The sequence below is a fragment of the Syngnathus leptorhynchus genome, chromosome 4, assembly GCF_054491065.1.
Source record: "Syngnathus leptorhynchus isolate UIUO chromosome 4, UIUO_Slep, whole genome shotgun sequence".
Lineage (NCBI taxonomy): Eukaryota > Metazoa > Chordata > Actinopteri > Syngnathiformes > Syngnathidae > Syngnathus > Syngnathus leptorhynchus.
In genome coordinates, this window is record NC_141198.1 from 7,792,217 (window position 1) to 7,809,302 (window position 17,086).

The window sequence follows — 17,086 nt, forward strand, 5'->3', positions numbered from 1 at the left end:
TACAATCAATATGGTTATTATTGTAGTTTTGGACAAACATCAATTACACTGAGATCGAGACCAGTGCAAGTACCCATTTTTTGAGCAGCCAGCGATACCAATACCAAGTACAATACCACTAGAACATTTGATTCATGAAATTTATTTACATATAAATTTATTTAATATTTTTTAATTTATTTATTATTTTATGTATAAGTTTGAAAAAAGACATATATGCCACAATATAGGAATTTTCCTTTCTATTGTATGAAATCTTGACATATATGGCACAATATAGTAATTTTCCTTTCAATTGTATGAAATCATGGCCATTGACTATTCTTCAAATTTCGAATGTCTAGTTCCAGACTGTAAAACAACCACAAGAGGAATATCAATGTGATGCCATCCAGCTCCATGCATTTTCCGTGACTATATCACGTACATGTAGGTTGTTTCTTACCTCTGTTAAAAGTGCTTCTGTGAACTCATCAAAAGTTTTCCCAGGGCAACCTCTTAAATTAGCTCTCTGAAGGCCTTGTCAACATAATTGACTGCTTGCTTCCTCCACTCTAGCCGACGCCGCACTGACCTCTTCTGCCCCCACAGGCAAGATGAGGGGCCCTAAGGCAGAGGCAATCCAGAAACAAGTTTTACAATGCCGTCTTATGTTGTTGAGAGGGGATGAGGGATTTTTGGGTCATTAAGGTGCAATGAAACACAGAGGAACTATTGAGTTCACTCATTTTACACTTCCAATGTTTTGGGTTATTCCAGAAAAGGTTTGTATGTTGGCTCCTTGTGTTTTAATTTGGGAATATTCTCTTGGAAGGAATAAAAGCTGGCAAGACTGCATCTCCACTTGCCGTTAAAGCAATGGGATTTCTTTTAGACGTACCCAAATAAGGGAAGTCAATGTTGATTCTTTTCTTCCCCCTGTTTCAACTACACAATCATAAATGTTAAATCAAAACCTTATAATAATAATTTAAACCTGGAACATAGCTCTTTGTGTTAGCTCATATTAGTTGTCCCTTCCCCAAGGTCATCAAGGGTCAAGCTGGGTCAGGCTTCTGGAATAGGTTTCACACATACTAACAGTTGTGCAATACATGGAATAGAATTATCTGTGCCAAAGTTACACTGGGAAATATGTTTAACTTAATCCACATTGATCGGTTGTATTATGAACAAATACCAAACATGCCCGTCTCATTGTTTGAGCTAGAATGGTTGCCAGTCAATTGCCAATCACACTCAAATCTACGAACAATTTAGAATGTTAATAGAATATTAATTATTGATATTTAAAGGATTACATTTAAGTAGTCATAATACAAATATCCATTTACCTGAATTTATTGGTGTTAACTTTCCCATTTTTAAGCATTGGTTGATCCTGACCAAACTTTACAAAGGAAATAAAGCAGCAGACCACCAAGAGTTAACTGACTCAATACAAAGATACTCAACAGTTCCACACTAGGAGTTTACGTCAACAATATTTGCGACTGCGTGTTGGCAGGTGAGAAATAGTGGAGTCAAATTGATTTCAACTGTTGCTGTCTTTTGTTATTTTCTCATGTAGACCCAATGACATTTTCCATTAGGCAAGGTGGTTTAAAGGTTACAAAATTTCCACCTGAGCACTATAGATAAAGATATTTGCACCCCAGACTGGAAACAAATCAGAAATCTTTTCTCATCATTAACTATACATCCTGCTCATCTAAAAATAGATGTACAGTAAATATATTCTTAAAGATTTGAATTATTTTTTTTTTTGTCCCGACACCTTTTTGGTGAGCACTGGAGCGGCACGCTAGCACTCTTTATTATTGACCAGTTTCCACAGCTGCCATCCCTGTTGGTGCAAGCCTGACTGGAGCCAAAAGCCTATTTTCTTATTTCAACGTGAAGACGAAAAAGGGGACAAACATAATCTCACGTAGGGCGCCTCTTCAGATCACTTGTAAATCTATTACGTGATATCATATTTGTTTTCAACCGATTGACTAAAAGCGACAACTTGCCATTTGCCAGACTACGCCATGACTACCAGTTGCTAAGCAACCAGCAAAGACTTAAGCAAGTTACTGGTTCCAGACAAAGTCATGCTTCAGTATTCACATGTCTTAGTGAGCCCCTGGGTTGTTGATAAGGGAAAGTTGGAGCCAAGGGCTGTTTTTATTGACAGCCTTAATGTGAAAATAACAATTAGTAAAAGTGTACTTTTATTGAAATTAACAAGACAACTGGGGAGTTTTTATATGAAACTAATTGGTATCCACGCTAAAGTTAGTCAAAGTCCAAAGATTTTGTATTTACACATAGAAAATGGACCTAATTTAATAAATAAGTCCCTTTCAGCTTTAAAATGATTGAATTAAAGAAAAGTATTTTCTGAATTTCTTTTCTGCCAGACTTTTACTGCAGCCGTTGTTACTTTCTGCTTGTTTGTGGGTCTTACTGCCTTCATTCTTGTTTTTTCAGTAAAAGCGAAGTTGGCTTTATTTGTGTTTGTGTTCGGGGAGGCAAAGCAACAGAAGGATCTCGAATGGCTAAGTCACTTGCCTGGTCTGTTTAAAATTTCTCTTCCAATGACAAGGTTATAATTTCATTTCTTAGGGAAAAAAAAAAGAGAAATAAAACAGCTGAAACTATTTCTAGCAGACTCGGCCAGAATGTTCAAAAGAAGTGCTTGGATTCTTTTCACCGCAATACATTTGGCAGGCTTCAACCATCTAAGGTGTTTTGAGGACATTTATGTATGTTATGCAATTCTTTAATGATGGGAAATGTGATTTTAACAGTCAGGTATTCAGTGTTTTGAATATTGAGAAGCAGTTTTGTTTGTGTGTGGTGCGTATCTGACACATTCTTCTTCTTCAGTCCCTCACCTTATCTTGACTGATCTTGGTGACACAAATTAGAAATCCAGTGTGGTGCCTCTCTCCAAAAGGTATTTTCATGATTAGAGTGTTGTTACAAATCATACAAGAGTCCTCGTCCTAGATATTCTTTAATCATCCAAGTTTGCCAGCTCGGTTTGCTCTAGTTTCATAAATTTCAAATCTCTTATTGAGGTTTTTCACAAATGATATCTTGTGTGAATGTTTAATGTTATACTGTGCATATTTAACATTTAATATATGTGCAAAAATGGCTTTCATTAAAAAGCAGAGTAGATGTTTTGTCGGATGTATGTTCAGTGAAATTAGCCGCAATCGCATGAACAAGCTTGGAGGGGCTTTTTGCACATACCGCTGTGACGTCACATCAGTTGCAGATAATTCAGTTTACTCTTTTGCGCAGTGACAGCTGTGTATACCTGTACATTTTCCCAAGTAAACAACTGAGACACCCCCAGCTCCTAATCTTAACCACGCCCTCCCCACGTCCCGGGACCTGCTTTCCCGGACACTGCAGTGCATGAAAACACTAGCGCCAGGATACAAAATTGATTTGATTTCCAAAGATCAGGCAGCCCCTATGACAAAGTTAAAGTTAAACAACAATATGTTGTGTGGTTTAGTTGTGTTACTTCAAGGAGATGAAACAGAAAGAGAGCCACATCCTGTACCTATCCGTTTATATTTATTTTGACACTAATAATGCCAAATACACCCAAAAAAAAAAAAAGAGAACTTAAATACACATAGACGGTATAGTATCATAAAATTTAATAACAGGAAACGTTCATACTGACAATAATACAAATATTGCAACCCTACTATTCTCTCACTAACTGGAATTGTTTATTATCAAACTGATAAGCTATATCATCAGAACGGTAGAAGGAATATTGACTCACAAGAACAGGTAAAAATCTCTAAATGCTTTAGAGGAGGACTTACAAATAAGATGTATACATCTGTGATGGTTAGTTTGGCCAAGTGCTTTCAGTGCTGCGTGTACAATAAGATTTAAAACAAAACAAAAAACTGAAAAGACCGAGCTATATTTGGGCAACCCTCCATGCAAAAACCCCAGCAGTTTTCTGTCTAGTATCCTTTGTTTGCTTCTTAAAAGCACATTACTTAAACTACTTGGGGGGGGGGGAGACTTTCCATTGCAGATAAGAGCACAGATGGACAGCAGGATATGAATCGTTGTCTATCACGTGTTCAGTATTTGTTTGTCTGCCATTTGAGATGTTCAGATCAGGAGTATAAACTCGGCTTGTGATGGAAAAAGTAGACCTCAACTCGTGTTTGTTTTTGTTCGTTTAATCTAATCTATTATTATTATGAACTGTTGTGAAATTTCAAATATCTTTAGATGTGCTAAGATGATGGGCTTAACATTTTGACAGTGCAGAGAAACTGCATACTTCATCTGAAAATAAACGGCACCATGTCAAAATGGCAGTCATTTGATCTCTCCACAACATATAGTCCGGCACAGCGCCTCGGGGTACAATTGGAAATGTACATTCGGAGCGCGCTCTGCTACACTCCGGACCGTTGGGCAAACTCTGAGCTTTTTGAAATGTGCTGTTCACAGATGGAGCCGACTGGCGAGAAAATGATGCAGATCAGTCGAGATGCAAGGGTTGTGGGATGAAAGAGGATTTAAACAACCTCTTTCACTATTCTCAATCGAGCCTATTACACTTACTGACCTGGAATAGTTGACAGCCTAGCTTGAGCTAAAATAGCAATGATTCACAGCCTCAAGGCCAGGTAACAGCAACCCGCTGCTGGAAATCAAAGAAACATTTCTGACATGCAGGCTATGTAATGTACATTTAATTCAACAGCATGGCCACAATTGCCTGAGCATTAAAATTTGCTTTCATTGAAGTGTTCATAACAAACATGGATGTATGGAGTAAAAACACCTTTTCTGATTTGTCACAATATCTTCATCTCTTTGCTGACAACTGCTTTCTTCTCATCCTCATTCCAAATTGATGAGATTTAACTTTTTTTGTCCTTCGCATATATTGTTGCAGGAAAACACCGCACAGTCATTTCCCAACTTTTTTTTTTTTACGTTGAATATCAGATTTATCAATTCATTTCTCATACAGCAACCAGCACATTTGTCGCTTTTTGTGTGGAAGTGTTCCTTCCTCAAAGTCGTTTAGTGTCAGTAAAAGCGATACAGACCCCATCAAGCAGTGACAAAGGTACCATTCAACTATAATTGTAAGTCGATGTTTCATCTCAGAACAAAAGAATATTTATTGAAAGTCGAAAAGTTCTCTGGTGCTACTTTGAGTCCGTCACTGTCACTGATAGAGAAGTGAATGGATTTATCTGACTTGAAAGTATTTTAAGTGCAGTCAGTGTCGTGTGTGGTTGTCTGGCTGTCTTTACACCCAGTGCTGGAATGGCGACCATTCCAAGGTGTAACCTGCTTTTGACCCAATGTCAGATGAGGCTTGCTTCACGGGCCTCAGAATACATGGATGGAACTTCCAAGAAGTTTCCTAGCGCCATTTAGTGGTGCAAAACGAAATTACGGCTAATATCATTTAGTGAACAGTATTTTAAAATATCTTGTTTTAATGAATAAGACAAAGATATGATTTATTTGTGTTAAAATACAACCTTTTGTAACCAAGAAAGAACAGTCTTGTCTACAAGTGGATAAGAATGGGAGGGGGAAGTGATCCAAAAGAATGAGGTTAGGACATTCATAAAGGATGTCCAGGACAGCAGGGGGAATATAACAAAGGATGTTTGGATTAATGCATGATAAAAGAGTGCAAGATGAGGAACTGAAATGACAAAGAGTGGAATAAAGGCCTCAGCTCCTGCTTTAACTTGCTCATTCATCTTGAGAGGATAGCGCACAGTCGGGAGTGGGTGGGTTGAGATGGGGGAGAGATTGATGAGAGAAGACCCTAGATTTGCCATCAAGGAATGGTTAAAAAGATTTTGAAAAAGAACAAATTGACTTCAAATAGAATGGTAAAAAAAAAAATGGCATAATGGGGAAAATAAGCAAGATTGAAGAGAAGAGGGGGCGACACAAACAAGTGCAAGACTGGCAAAATAGATGGGATTAGAATGGAGATAAACAACAAGGAGAGTGAAGCGATGGGGAGATTAAGAAAGGAAATCAGACAAGATGAATGAATGTGAGGCACAGAGGAAAAATAAAGGAAGATAAATGAGAAAGAAGGATCGATATCCGAAAGGTAGGCATGATGGGTTTATTTATGCATCATAGCAGTCGACTCCTGGTCCCCCACCCCGACCAACCCATCTTATACAATGTAATGATTAAAAAATAATGAATTTTTTCACACTGGACTCCGTAAAAGACACACAGACACACAAATCACTATACAAAGTACTGTGCACATGCAAATATGAACATTTATTGTTCAACTACATTCATTTGTTTTAAAAGGTTCTTCGTCCAGATTGCTTACCAGCAGCATTTGCCTAAAAGAAAAAGGGGGCTTGCTGTGAGTTTCAAAAATAATAATAATAGAGAGTAGAAATGATTTTGTAAGATCAATACAGACACACATTTTCTCCCTCTCTTTCTCTCTCCAATACGTACACACATACACCCATTTTAATTATCCCGCGGGTTAACGTAAAGCATCATTGGGTTCCTGAAATGCGTTACATAAATCCAAGATGTCATTATCATTAGTCTCTTCATCATTTGAAAATGCAGCAAATGCAGAACTTACATGAAATTCTTTCATCTTGCATATTTTGGCATAAAGTGACAAGTCTCCACATCCCACAACTCCGCAAGGCTTTTCCACTCGCCGAAAGCCATCAATCACCTTTAGAGGGGAAAACACACATTGATTTGATCAAGGATAGATTAAATGAATATGAATGAATGGACAAATGAATGAATGGAGTGTCGTGGGAGTGCTTACCGGTACATTGGTTTGCTTGTCTAAAAGGAGCAGCTCTCTTTTTCCTCCAGGGTTCAATCCATAAGACCAGTGCTGACTATAGATCACTTGCATTGACGTTGCCGAAATCAACAGCCACACTACCCAGGACTTCATCGTTTTACTCTGCACAAGACAAAGTTGTCGATACAATATAATTAAACGAAAATCCGCCCATAATTTATAAACATCATAGATTTTGAAAAGTCAGTTTTACCTTTTGTTGTAAGAGGAAAGCTTCTTTCAGTTGTCTGCTGTCCTTAGCAAACCCTGCAAGGTATATATTTGGTTTTCTCTCCTACCAAAGTCCATTCATTTCACTGCAGGGGGTCGGCAAAGTGGGATTAAGCAGTCCTGACCTTCAGGGCAAGCAAAAAGATTAATATGCTCTTAAAAGACACATCTCCAAAATTAGAATATCATAAGGGGTTCGGAATATGGATGGAAGTAAAAATGTGGATCCCCCCCCCTCTGTATTCCCATTCAAAAGGTAAAATTCATCACCTTAGCGTGAAATCATTTTCATTTCATTTTATTTTTTTAATGTCATCTTAATGATTGTAAACAAATAAAAATTCTAATCATATAAAGCATTGTATAATGTACAAGAAACAATCAAAATCATTTTTATGATCAAAATTGGCTTTCTAAAAAGCGTGTTCATTCATATGTAGCCAATACTTGCTTGGAGCTCCTTTGGTATGAATTGCCCAGGTGATTTTCAGCTTTTCCACAATATTCCATTGCATCGATATTCCAAGACTTTTGTATGAAGCGTGACAAATGACAAAGAAGACAAAGAAGAATCCTTTACTTTCAAGGAGTTTATTTCTAAGAGTCAAATAATGGAAAAGTATTTCCAAAGTCAAGTGCAATAATCATGAACAAGCAGCTCTACACCCCCGCCCGCTTCAGAACAAAAACAACCGTTGCTGCATATAGCATCCACAATGTTTTCAAATAAATAATCAAATCACTTCTTTTGGGATTCACACCAACGGTGTAATTCGCCAACATTACCTTCATCAATCACTCTCACAAGCTTGGTACCTTCTGTTAAATAGAGTAAAAAAAAAAAAAAAAAGTATTGCATCAGAGCAGCGCTGAAATACAGCTAAATATTTTGACCGATCAAAGACAAACAAATACATGCAGACAGACAGTCCAGCAAAGAGAAGATTGTTCCATACCAAAAGAACATCTCCCTATATCTATTTACAATCTTTTTTGGAAAGTTTAGGAAGCACTGGATTCACAATTTACATTTTTGGGGATGAAAAGATATACTTGTGCAAATAGGTGCGAAGCATGATTAAGTATTTATACATGGAGAATTACCGACGATGGCCCTGAACATGTGACTACAACCTTTAGGCAAAACAAGATGACTATTTGGTCTCTCTTGATTTGAAAAGATGTGAATTTGACCTACATGAACATTTTAGAACATGGTGCCACAGTTGATTACTTTACATGCAAATGGGTCACTGATGCAAAAAAAAAAAAGAGGTAGATCCACAAAGGACAAGAACAACAATCAGCTTTTTGAGCACGAAATATTGAGTGCTGTAACAGAACGTGATAGTTGCAACCTGCATACCTGAGCCGTGTTGACATCTTGCTAGTGACGTAGTTTCACAGCAGCATTTTGAACCTTGACACTTTCAGCCTTTGGTTTTCCATCATAAAGCATTGTATCAGGCCAAAGTTACTTTTGGTCAAAAGTACAGCAACACAGTCATTTTTACGTGACAGAGTTGCTGATTCATTCAGAAGCAGCAACCATTGCCTGGTTTGAACTCATATTAAATGAGTTACTAGAGTAAAATACACATAATTATTGTGCTAAATACCAGATGATGTAATCGTATTGCATTTAGACACTTCTACATACACTGGAGAAATGATTTTCTTTTATAATGTACAAATGTGGATAAATAGTCCCTCCATGAGCCATCACATGATTGTGGTGGAGAAGTTTACAGGTCACACTGATCCTCAGAGCTAAGCTGTCTGGGTTTCTATGCCCCTGTCAAAGCAGATATCAAGAATACTTTGAAAACCTCCTCAATTCCACAGACACGTCTTCGAGGAAACAGAGTTTGGTCAGTTAAGTTGTGTTTGTGTCAGCTTAGTCTTGCAGACAAGTGCGTCCCCATGCCCGTGTTTTGTGCTGCTTTCCGTGTGTGTGTGTGTGTGTGTGTGTGTGTGTGTGTGTGTGTGTGTGTGTGTGTGTGTGTGTGTGTGTGTGTGTGTGTGTGTGTGTGTGTGTGTGTGTGTGTGTGTGTGTGTGTGTGTGCGAGTGTGCGTGTGTGGTGGACAAGCAGACTCTGGAGCGAAACGCTCCAATTCAGGAGTCAGTAGAATCTATTTTGATGGTTTCTGTGGTCTGTTTTGAGTTTGTGCGGCTCAACGTGGGCCTTCATCTACCCCGTTCCCCTTTTTATCCTGCCATGTTCGACCCTTCCTCAATTAACTTCGTGAGTAGGAGCCGTAACAAGCGCGTTGACCGGGAACTCAGATTTCGGATTCAGGAGGATCAGTGTGGTTTTTGGCCTGGCTGTAGAATAGGAGACCAGCTCTACATGGTCACAAGGGTCCTTGATGATGCATGGGAGTTCGCCTAACCAGTCTACATGTGCGTTTGGACTTGGAGAGGCTGTTTGAACGTATCCCTTGAGGGATCTTGGGAGCGGTGCTCCAGCAGTACGGGGTACTGAACGCCCTAGTATTTTAGTCCATGTGGACTTGGTGTCAGAGTTTGGTGCGCAAGTCTTGGCTTCCCTGCTTAAACTGCTTCCCAACCCCAGCGAAGCGGAAGAAGATTGATGGATGGATGGATGAACACACACTAAGGTACATAAAAAAAAAAAACCTCGGATAAATAGTGTGATATCTAAAGCGAACATGAGGTGGGTAGAATGTCAGTGAAGTGCATACGATTACCTGTGCTAAATGCAGGCAAAAAAAAACAAAAAAAACATGTTGAGACTGAGAGCATATACCATCAAAGGCTGATTAAAGGAGTGGCTGAGTTGACGTGCATGCTCAGTTATCTAACGCTCTGCGACATGTGCAGCGGCGTTAGCATCTCCTCAAAAATGGCTCCTTTCACATTGGATCCCCTCAGGTTAGCCTCTTGTAGATCACAGCCAGACAGGTCGCAGTTCTGCAGTAAAGAAGCACATAATAGTCTTGAGATCGAAAACTATAGGAAACCTCGCTGTGATATGAAGAGTCCGCAAGCCAAGATTTAATTAAATCACTTCTTCCTAGCCTCGTGTGTCGTCCATCTAACTCAAGGCTGAAATTAGTATTGTCTGCAAAATCAACAAACAAATCTGATGTGATATTTGTGAGTGATACTGGTGCTGGGTAATCTAGTGCATTGGAGGTTCAATCGGGTTCATGCATTTGTTGGTTTAATACTTTGAACAAGGTGATGTTCATGCACGGCTCATTTTGTGCACCAGTAAAAAAAAAACATTGATGTCTTGAATTTGAAAAACAATATTTTAGTTTTCACTAAAGAGGCGTTCGGTGAATGCGCATAATAAACTGGTGGGGTTTGGTACCTCCAACAAAGTTAAGAACCACTGCTCTAGTGGGATAATGCACATGATTTAAGCATAAAAAAGAAATGTTGTTACATTTGCGATTTAATAAGTATTAATCGCTCTGATGGACTCATCTCACCTCAAGATCCGTCCCTGCTAAAGTGGCACCCCGCAGGTTGCAGTTTTTCAGCTTTGCATTTTTCAGAGTGGCCACCCGCAGGTTAATGCCGGTCATTTGACTTCCTTCCATGTCGACTCCTTTCAGATTTGCACCTATCGGCAGAGATATTGACTGGTAACAAACCACAAAAAGGCCACTGCGTCTGCCTTGCTTAAAGATTTGATGGATTACCTTCCAGGTTGGCCTTCAGCCCAGAGGGATCTTCAAAGTTGCATCCTTTGAGAGAGGCACCTTCGGCATTGGAGCAGAGCATCTTCACACCTTGTAAGTTAGCACCCTTTGAGACACAGCATGTTTCATTGAAAATGTCAAGATTATTTCTCACTTTGGAAATCCATGTGTGTGCTTCTTATGTGCTTAATTGGGTTAGTGTGGGTGCATGTGTGGTCAGAACTTCACATGACTGAGAGAGGAGGAGGTGTGAAGGGGCTCTATTGTTCAATGACGTAATCTCAACTATTCATCCATCTATCTATTTTCTGAACATCTTATCCTCAGTAGGGTCACGGGTAAACGGAGCCTATTTCGGCTACCTTTGGGTGAGAAGCGAGATATAGATTTTCTAAAGCTCTGGACAGTGACGTACAGAGCTTTGTAGTGGTCGCCAGCCAATCGCTGGGAACGCAATCTACTGTACTCAAATTCCAAATGACACTCATCAAATCTTTGAGAAGAAACTGTAAAAAGTGTAAAACAGACCAACTCACATCCAGGTTGGCTCCGGACAGATCGGCCCGCTCCAGATTGGAACAGCACAGGTTGGCGTGTGTCAGATTGCAACGGCTGAGATTCGCCATCTTAAAATTGATGTAGCGCAAATCAAGCCGGGAGAGATCCGCGCCACTGAAATTAAGACCCTAAAATAGGAAACAAGAGGATCATACACACGCAACCTTTTTTGAGGTCATATCTTCATCATATCTTTTCACCAAAACCAATATATAATTCAGTCTAATCGTCTATCTACATAATTATTTACATAAATGGTATTCAAATGAATATATAGTGTTTAAATGATTCTTCAGCATTTGACAATTACCTGTTACAATCTACAGCACACTAACCAGCTACAGCATTATACCCAGCCATGTGCTTAATATAATAGGAGCTAACTCAACAATTCTGACAAACTTATTTTGTAAAATACACGTCACTATTACATTAATTCCGTTCTTTTAGTGTCAACCATAACTGAAGATGAATATCTTTGTAAAGACAGAATATTTGATATAGATTTTGTAATGTGCAAGCGATCAAATTACTGGCTTATCTGCACATTATGAAGTCTTACTATGGTCTGACTAGACATATTTCATCCCCTTTCTCCAGTCGTAACTTTGTAAAGTGCGAGTTTCCTTAACCCATAAATCACAGGTCTTGGACTGACAAATAATCACATTTCATGAACAAATTCATGGGATGCATTTGATGCTCCCTTTAGGCCGGAGCCATGTGATGCAGTCAGATCATTATATACCGTATTGATATTTTTAAACTTGTATTACCTGGCAACGGAGCTCAGACTTGGTAGGTGTAGCCAAAAGAAAACGCACAAACTCCTTGCGGGAAATGGGAGAATGGTCTTCGGGCGGCTGGGAGTTCTGGTGTGCAGATATGACTGGTCAGTGCACACAGCTCAGCCAGAAGGACACATCTTGAGAACTACAAACTACATTACCTTGATGACCGATTCCAACTGATCGGCAAGTTGCTCAATTCCAAAAAAACGAGCCTCCTCAAGAACACCTGGAAGACATGTCATCACTGTTCATATGTATTCATTAGGGATGAAAGATTTTCAGTCATTAAAATACCGGTAATTGCAATATTTGCAAGAATTACAAGATTAAATATGTCCTCTTCCCATGGATCTTCTTAAGAAACGCTAGCAAGAAAATTAATGTGCATTATAATACACAATACCAGATTTATTTGACATATTTACATACATGTTTTGGTAAATTAATCTTGAATAAAGATACAAGACTGCTCATTAATCTACTTCAATAAGAGTTCACTTAAAACGGTTTGATTTGCAGTATTTTGAGCGTTCACTACAACGTCACAAATTTCTACCAAACAACTGCGGCATAAATATAAATCAAACAGATTACAACAGTTATGTAAACAAATCTGTGGCTTCATCACTTCAACATTTCATTCCCAACTGCATGCTACTACATTGCAATGTAAATTTTAATTTGATCACTTGTTCGTCCATGCCATACATTTATATTATGTATGTTTAATCATTATAAACTTATTGGTACCTCTGATATTTATGCCCTCATTGATAATAAGCTGACCATGCCTCAAGTAATTAAGAATCGGCTCAAAGTATTCGGGGCTGCGGTCGATGAGGTAGGCCCCATGTTCATCTTGCTTGTTTCCCCACACATCTGCAGCAAAGAGACAAAATAATTACCATCAGAGAAATAACTTCAACAAAGGCTCAGATTGAATTTGAAACAAGAGTTGGGTAGCTTTAAGGCTCCAGTGTACCTTTCTCTCGAAACATGTGAGCGAGCATACTCTCTGGTTCTTTGCTGACCAGGGTACTCCTAATATACAAAGGGATACAAACAATACAAATTTGAGTGACTACAATTTGCTTTAAGTGAAGACACATCGATATAACAAATAAGTGTGTGTGAGAAATACCTGGTAGTGGTGAAGAGACGACCACCAATATTCAGGGTTAACCAGTCAGTGTGAGCACCTTGTTGATCAGATCCAGCTTTGACTTCATTTGGAAATTCTTTGAGGAATTACAAGTGTTGTCTTCAGATTTAGTCAATGGAAGATAACAAGGTACAGAAATTATGCAACTCACCAATAAATGGATCGCCCTCTGAGACATACAGCACGTCGTCATCTCTGTTAAATCCAAGGAAATACCATTTAGAAACAGGGCAATAAGGTTTAACTGACATATTTTTGTTGTGTCTTCTTACCTGATTAGGGCAATGTCATCGATGAGACCTCCTTTACCATTATATAAACAGGATGCTTTAATTCCTAATTTATTGCTGGCTACAGATAGTAAGTCAGACAAAGCCCCATAGACTGCTACAACCTGAGCAGAGAAAATGAATTTACTGTATTTATTTCTTCGACAAGATTAGAACGAAATGGCTCATCAGCTTTGATGAGGGGCTTTCTAAGCCGCAATTGGGTGTGAATGGGCAGAAGAGTACAGGAAGCAACCTTGAATTGGGGGATGAATGACAACTGACTTATGCGACAAATATAGGGACGAAAAGCAACAAAACAGGGTTAGTCAGATAGCAGGCCAAGCGTACTCGCATAACAGCGAGTTGACTTTTTACCTACCTTGCCATTTTTAGACGTCCCGTTAACGAATAACGTGACTCTTCTCATTTTTGCTCTTTGGTTATTAGTACTTTGTTGGGATTTTAAAAACCACTTGCCTGCCAGCTAGCATGTATCGTGTATCTCAGGCTTGCTAGCTAGCAAGAAAACACTCAATAACACGAGAATGCCGGTGCGTTCATGGTGCTCTGGAAGTAAGAAGTACAAGTATAAATAAGATCAATAATGACTGTTTTTAAACACCAATATTAATCATTTTTGCAGTAGTTTTTCATATATCGAGTCATGATTAATATTAAACGTGACCACAAAGTATTGAGATTATCTGTATCTACGACCATTTAAAATGAACAACCGTTATTGAAGGTGTCCTCTGACTCCCGCACTGCAATTGGTTGAGCAGGAAATGGCGTCATGCGTTTGGGACGTCGATGGTGACGTTCCAGGGAGCGACAATGAATCGTATCGGTCTAGTATTTTATTTACAAATAAGAGTTAGATCATTTATTGACTACATAAAATAACATATTTTCTTCAAATTAGTTCCAATGTATGTAAGTTTACTATCAACGTTTTTGATAGCGTTAATTGGTGAAAGCAGACCTGTTAATCCAATGGAACGCAAATGTTCAAAACAACTTGAAACTAAGAGGCAATTGTTTATTTAAACGCTTAAATGATGATGATATAATTTTAGTCAGTGCACACAAACACAATGGCTTCTGATGGAGAACATTGTTGCTCGTGCTGCACCCTCCCTGTCTCTTCCACTGTTTTCCAGACAGTGAATGAGATGGACTTTGAACGAGGTTTGTATTGTTTAATTTTGAGACATTACAGTTTAAATTGTGTATAGAGGTACAAATCTTATCGTATGCAGGTATCTGGTCTGCCGCCATGGATGGAGACTTGAGGCGGGTTCAGTCACTGATCCAAAAGGGCACCCATCCAAACTTCAGGGACTCGGCTGGATATACAGCTCTAGTTAGTTCCCTAAGATGTCATCATTGTATTTATTGTTCTTGTTCCATGTATTAAAAGTGTTTCATTTGTGCACATTTTGTTTCAGCACTATGCAAGTCGCAATGGTCATCTCACTGTATGTAAGTTTCTTCTCGAAAATGGTGCTTGTGCATCTCCTCAGACACCAGGCGGTGCCACGCCTCTCCATCGGGCAGCATTCTGCGGTCATGTGGATGTCGTTAGATTGCTGCTAGTCCATAAAGCCGACCCGATGATCTCCGATGATGATGGTGCGTCTCCTCTACACAAAGTAAGATATGCCTGCAAATGGGCCCAATGATATTAAGAATACTATGATTTAACTGTTCTTGCTGTTGTCGGTCAGGCTGCAGAACAAGGTCATGAAAAGGTGTGTCAGCTCCTTCTTGAGGCCTGTCCCACACTTGGCAGCCAAAAGAACAAAAGGCTCCAGTTACCCTTCCACATGGCCCCTCAAGAACATTTGCAGAAGATTCTAAAGCAATTCCAGTAGATTAATCCCACCCAAGACTAATTGAGCATTCGAAGGCTTGCTCAAAGAAGCAAGAACACGCACTACTCTGGAAATGCGTCCAGTGTCCTTACCTCTGTTTTTTGGTATGTGACCAAGTCTTGAGCTGGCCAGATCCCACAAAACTTGGATGATTGCCTTTCACAATAAAGACCATGCGAAATATGAGCAGTAACTCACTTTTAATTGACTGTTCTTTTCTAACTAACTCAAATACGGGAGCTGCTGTTTAAATATTTCTCACCCACAAACTCACGCAGTGAATTATGAAATTCTCAGATCTTCATTATGCCTTATTACCACAATCCAAGTGTTCATGTCTATGTCTAAATTGTCAGAATGTTGGTATTGTAACAGGGATTTTATGTTTAATTCTAATAATGACTGTTCTCTTTGTTCTTGTTCCTACTAAAACCATACATACTCTTATTTACATCGGCATATGTTGGTCTAGTCATCTACTCCAAGTAACATAACATTTTTTATGCATGCCAGGTGCACCATCTGTTCCCTGCGAGCGATTGATTTTCCAAATGTGAAGAGGTTTTAAGCAGAAGAGACAGTTTTAATTCAAAGAGAGTTGAACATTTTTGTGTTTACATTTGAGTGCTCCCCATCCCTCATAATAGCCGTGTTTATACAATCACACCCAAACAACCCCCTCCAACATTTTAATCAACACAATACACAAATTCCTCAATCTGTGTCAGGAAAAATTCCCTATTTATTCATATTTATCCATGGAACCCTATTTATTTGTAAACATGATAGTGGTTGTTATGTGTAGGTGGGTATATGTGTATCAATGATGTCCAAGTGGATATTTAAAATTCATTGCAGATTTGATTTTTACCAGTAGAAGTCATAATAACCGAAAGCTCAAGAACTTGAACCTATTTACGTCCAAATGCTTCAGCGCTTCACAAAAGCTTCAACTGCCAAGGTCAATTTTTACTCAGACACAAAAGTGGTGAAAGTATGTCCAAATATATAATACACCACATTCATTTTTTAAGTACTGTGAATGTTTTTACATGTGAGTTTAGTCTCTGCTGGCTGGTAGTATGAGGCCAGGCAGCAGGGGGAGCCATCAACTAAATGGACTTACTGCTTTATCCAACCATGTGTGACCTCATTCATTCTTCCTGCTCATGTTTCGAAAACTAGCAGTCTGTCAGTCTGAAAGACCATAAAAAGCCAGAGTGGCTGTCACAGTTAATTTTAACACATTGCCTTACATAGGTAACTAAACAGCAGTGGGTTGACTCTTATTTTCCATTTAAGTTTTAAAAAATAATTGGGTCTCTCATGGTAGGAAAAGTTACATGCAATATTTATTTTGTGACTTGCCAGCCATAATTTAACAATTTTAACCTATTTTTAAATGGTCTTGTATAAAAGGACTGCGTTACAGATGTCATTGGGGAAAAAAAAAGGCTTTGTTGCTCATTCTACCCTTTTTTTCATCTTTCTGGTCATACAGAAAACAAATATCTTGGTTGCAAAATATGGAGAAGATATGCTGTATCACTTTGTTTTAAGTTCTGCACGCCTACAGTACCAAACAATATCATGTTTATTGTAATCATCACAAAACCGATACGCAGAGAGGGGAAAACAAAGAAGGAAAAACTGGGAACCCATCG

General features: G+C 38.8%; 3 protein-coding genes across 4 annotated transcripts; 1 reads left to right on the forward strand and 2 right to left on the reverse strand.

Annotated features, from left to right (window-relative positions):
• Positions 1-6,484: 6,484 nt before the first annotated feature.
• On the reverse strand, positions 6,485-8,893 carry LOC147057841 (progonadoliberin-1-like). The gene is made up of 4 exons (XM_085910529.1): positions 7,542-8,893; positions 7,074-7,215; positions 6,839-6,982; positions 6,485-6,739 (listed from the first exon to the last, which is right to left on the reverse strand). The coding sequence occupies exons 3-4, from the start codon at positions 6,971-6,973 to the stop codon at positions 6,536-6,538; spliced, it is 339 nt and encodes a 112-aa protein (XP_085766655.1). The 5' UTR covers positions 6,974-6,982; positions 7,074-7,215; positions 7,542-8,893; the 3' UTR covers positions 6,485-6,535.
• Positions 8,894-9,038: 145 nt separating this feature from the next.
• Positions 9,039-14,248, reverse strand: kctd9a (potassium channel tetramerization domain containing 9a). Its single transcript, XM_085910526.1, has 12 exons — positions 13,928-14,248; positions 13,549-13,670; positions 13,428-13,471; positions 13,256-13,352; positions 13,097-13,155; positions 12,865-12,993; positions 12,273-12,340; positions 12,100-12,195; positions 11,302-11,451; positions 10,766-10,871; positions 10,553-10,686; positions 9,039-10,025 (listed from the first exon to the last, which is right to left on the reverse strand). The coding sequence occupies exons 1-12, from the start codon at positions 13,973-13,975 to the stop codon at positions 9,909-9,911; spliced, it is 1,170 nt and encodes a 389-aa protein (XP_085766652.1). The 5' UTR covers positions 13,976-14,248; the 3' UTR covers positions 9,039-9,908.
• ankrd39 (ankyrin repeat domain 39) lies at positions 13,724-16,415 on the forward strand. 2 transcript variants are annotated; one of them, XM_085910528.1, is made up of 4 exons: positions 13,724-14,736; positions 14,808-14,911; positions 15,072-15,200; positions 15,276-16,415. In XM_085910528.1, exons 1-4 carry the CDS (start codon positions 14,643-14,645, stop codon positions 15,420-15,422), a joined length of 474 nt encoding a protein of 157 aa, XP_085766654.1. In that variant the 5' UTR covers positions 13,724-14,642; the 3' UTR covers positions 15,423-16,415. The 2 variants fall into 2 exon arrangements, with proteins under 2 accessions (XP_085766654.1, XP_085766653.1); XM_085910527.1 differs by having other exon boundaries at positions 13,734-14,736; positions 14,997-15,200.
• The last annotated feature ends 671 nt before the right edge of the window (positions 16,416-17,086 follow it).

What these genes read in the sequence shown, in the direction of transcription:
- LOC147057841 (XM_085910529.1), bottom strand. Translation starts at nt 6,973, where the DNA reads ATGAAGTCCTGGGTAGTGTGGCTGTTGATTTCGGCAACGTCAATGCAA. An exon ending in ACAAGCAAACCAATGTACCG is followed by an intron (nt 6,740 to 6,838) that starts GTAAGCACTCCC and finishes TCCCCTCTAAAG; the next exon opens with GTGATTGATGGCTTTCGGCG.
- ankrd39 (XM_085910527.1), top strand. Translation starts at nt 14,643, where the DNA reads ATGGCTTCTGATGGAGAACATTGTTGCTCGTGCTGCACCCTCCCTGTC. An exon ending in TGAGATGGACTTTGAACGAG is followed by an intron (nt 14,737 to 14,807) that starts GTTTGTATTGTT and finishes TATCGTATGCAG; the next exon opens with GTATCTGGTCTGCCGCCATG. An exon ending in GTGCGTCTCCTCTACACAAA is followed by an intron (nt 15,201 to 15,275) that starts GTAAGATATGCC and finishes GTTGTCGGTCAG; the next exon opens with GCTGCAGAACAAGGTCATGA.
- kctd9a (XM_085910526.1), bottom strand. Translation starts at nt 13,975, where the DNA reads ATGAGAAGAGTCACGTTATTCGTTAACGGGACGTCTAAAAATGGCAAG. An exon ending in GCTGAAGGCCAACCTGGAAG is followed by an intron (nt 10,687 to 10,765) that starts GTAATCCATCAA and finishes CTCTGCCGATAG; the next exon opens with GTGCAAATCTGAAAGGAGTC. An exon ending in TAGCAGGGACGGATCTTGAG is followed by an intron (nt 10,026 to 10,552) that starts GTGAGATGAGTC and finishes TCTTTACTGCAG; the next exon opens with AACTGCGACCTGTCTGGCTG.